We start from the raw sequence: 3226 nt of genomic DNA, 5'->3' as shown, positions 1-3226 counted from the left end.
TAATTAAATGAAAATAAACATACATATATTATGTCTATAATTAAAAGAAATTAAATATACACATATTATGTCCATATTATCAACATGTGTGTTTAACACTTTAATCGTAATTAAACATAGAGATTCCCTTCATTTGAATTTTGCTATTTAAAATAATATTGTATATCAATTAGCCCTTCTCTTCGTTCTACTTTTTTGTTTAGACTTTTTCCTAATATAATTTTTAAGTAATCAATTTCAACACCAATATACAAATCTTATAATTTCAAATATTAGAATTATTTATAATTTCATCATTAATTTATTTTATTATATAAACATATAATTAAAAAAATTTATCCGTGCATCGCACGGGTAATATACTAGTTATATATATAGTACAAATTTTGCATGGATGCAATCCAAATCTTGGACATGCATGCATCTATATATTCCCAATTTTGTATACGCATTGGCCGGTAGCGCCCACTTTTTCCGGCTGCTGTTACTTTCATATATATATGTATTAATACCCAAGACAGTCGAGGCCGTTGTTGCCTTCCTTACAGAGGGTGAGGAAAAGCCCAGCAGGATAGTTGCCATAACGACGGAGATAGTAGAACATTTCGGTGGCGCAAGTGTTGGGATTCGAGTTAAGATCATCTCTGTATTTGCAGGTTAATTTCTTAAATGATGTGCAGCATAGCTTGGCGCTGTAATTAGGTTGTCTTTTGCACTGGCTAGTAACTATTTTGTAGTTCATGTTCTCTACGTCAAATGGGCAATCTGTAGGCCGGAAATTAAATTAAATGATCAAAATTGTACTTGCAAAAACAATAGTAATGGATTGATTGTTTTGCATTTTGCAATTTTTTTTTTTGAATTTATGAGCAATATAATCAAAAGAAATCATGTATCCTATGTGCCGTGCAAACGGCTGTGGTTTAGAGATTTCCAACCGACCAAAAAAAAAAAAAAAAGAAATGAAAGCTACTTACCAGGACCGCGAGGAAGAAGGGAACGCCCTTCTTCTCCTGGACTGTCCAGCCTATCATCTGTGCATTTATGCATCAAAAATAGAGAAAAAATGTTTCAAATGCATGCATGCATGGTTGAACGATATGGTAACACAAATTAATAAAATGAGAGAGATATTACATACATTTAAGAAATGAAGGGGTGGCAATGCCAAGAAGAAGGAAGAAGAGAAGCAAAACGAAGCATATTCTCAACCCCATTTTCTTCTCTTCTTTATTACTCTTTTATTTCTTTCACCCTGAAAATGAAATGCTTTCTTGGGTTGCCTTTTCTCATTCCAAAATGGCAACATCCCTCTTTTTTATTCATTCCATCTCAAACTAACAGACTCCACCATAAAGATAGGAGGAAGACATTGACAAAGGGTGGCTGAGAAAATTAAGCAATTTCAAGCCCCTTATTATTTACATAACAAAATAATTTTTGGCATTTTTCTGACCCATATATATAAAATGTATCTACATAGCTGTTATGTAAGAAGTATGACCATACTTCTGGTGTAATGGTAACAATAATATCTTATAGAATTTATATGGCTACGAATTAATAATTTTGTTGTTAGTATGGCGCGTTTATTCCAAAAAAAACTATATTTCTTTAGTTTTTAATCTATGTTTTCTATTTAGTGGTATTTATACACACTCAGTGACGGAGCTACAGTGGGGTAACGGGGATAGCTGCCCCTACTCACCCTATTCCCACCTCATATATAGCCCTTGTATGTATATATGTATATATAGTACATGTTATATATATAAGTATAGAAAAACAGATAAGAGTAACTAATTGATCAGTATGCTCAGTTGGTAGGCGTTTTTATTTGGAAAAGTAAAGCCATTGCTTTTATTTGATCAGTATGATCAGTTGGTAGGCGTGCTTTTTTAATATATACATATAGGCAAAAACTTGTGTGAGACCGTCTCACCGTGAGACGGGGCGGAGCGGGGCGGGTCAAGATGAAACTGTAATACTTATATGTACAAATATCATACTTATATACTCAAATGTAATATTAATTAAGAATAAAATTTTTGTTACTTATAACGGTAAATGTAATACTTTTAAGGGAAAATGCAATACTTTTACATTTCGACTTAAAAGTTACATTTTTCCTCAAAAGTATTATATTTAGCCTTATAAGTAAGGGGCACTTGTCAACATTACTTATTATGAAAAATGTAACACTTTTTCTCTTATAAGTAACAAAAATTGTATTCGTAATTAGTACTCCCTCTGTCTCATTTTACCTGTCCTATTTACTATTCATTGGTCAAACCAACTCTATTTTCATTGCTTATTTTCTTTAGTAATTTTTAATTATTTTTAAATTTGAGTTTTTGTGTTTAATAGTACTTTTAATGTAGTTTCTAAATATATAAATTTTATATACTAATACTAAATTTAATATTATGAAAAATTGAATTAAAAATAACTTCAGTCAAGCCTCGTTAACCGAATCAGACAAACAAAATGGGACGGAGGTAGTATTATATTTGAGCATATAAGTATGACATTTGCACATATAAGTATGACATTTGCATGATACTTTAACCCGATCCGACCCGTCTCACGAATAAAGATCCGTGAGACAATCTCACACAAGTGTGACCCATACATATACGGAGTAATAGTATAACTTTTTCCTCTCTTCTTCAAGCTTCAAAGTTTTTTCTAATTATATATATATATATATATATATATATATATATATATATATATATATATATATATATATATATATAACTTTTTATAAATTTTTAAAAATAAATAATAAGATGTATATTTTATAATGTTTTTTCTGTTTGAATTATTTTATCAAATTAATTATGTTTTATATATTGTTATGAATATTTTTATAAAGTTTTGATGTGTTTTATTTTTCGTCAATATCTAACAATATTTATGATTATATTAAAAATTAATAATGAGATGTGTAATTTATAATGTGTTTTTTATTTAAATTATTTTATCAAATTAATTATGTTTCATATATTGTTATGAATATTTTTTTATAAAGTTTTGATGTGTTTTATTTTTCGCCTATATTCAATAATATTTATGATTATATTAAAAATTAATAATGAGATGTCTAATTTATAATGTGTTTTCTATTTGAACTATTTTATCAAATTAGTTATATTTTATATATTGTTATGAATATTTTTTATGATGTGTTGTATTTTTCGCATATATCCAACAATATTTATGA

At 28.3% G+C, this 3226-nt stretch overlaps 1 protein-coding gene across 1 annotated transcript; it reads right to left on the bottom strand.

Moving 5' to 3' along the window:
* Positions 1 to 263: 263 nt before the first annotated feature.
* On the bottom strand, positions 264 to 1283 carry LOC115995669 (GPI-anchored protein LLG2-like). Its single transcript, XM_031234770.1, has 3 exons — positions 1142 to 1283; positions 978 to 1034; positions 264 to 765 (listed from the first exon to the last, which is right to left on the bottom strand). The coding sequence occupies exons 1-3, from the start codon at positions 1215 to 1217 to the stop codon at positions 506 to 508; spliced, it is 393 nt and encodes a 130-aa protein (XP_031090630.1). The 5' UTR covers positions 1218 to 1283; the 3' UTR covers positions 264 to 505.
* Positions 1284 to 3226: the final 1943 nt, after the last annotated feature.

Source organism: Ipomoea triloba, chromosome 11 (assembly GCF_003576645.1).
Source record: "Ipomoea triloba cultivar NCNSP0323 chromosome 11, ASM357664v1".
NCBI lineage: Eukaryota > Viridiplantae > Streptophyta > Magnoliopsida > Solanales > Convolvulaceae > Ipomoea > Ipomoea triloba.
Note: the sequence above shows the minus strand (reverse complement) of the source record. Positions and strands in the feature narration are given on the sequence as shown.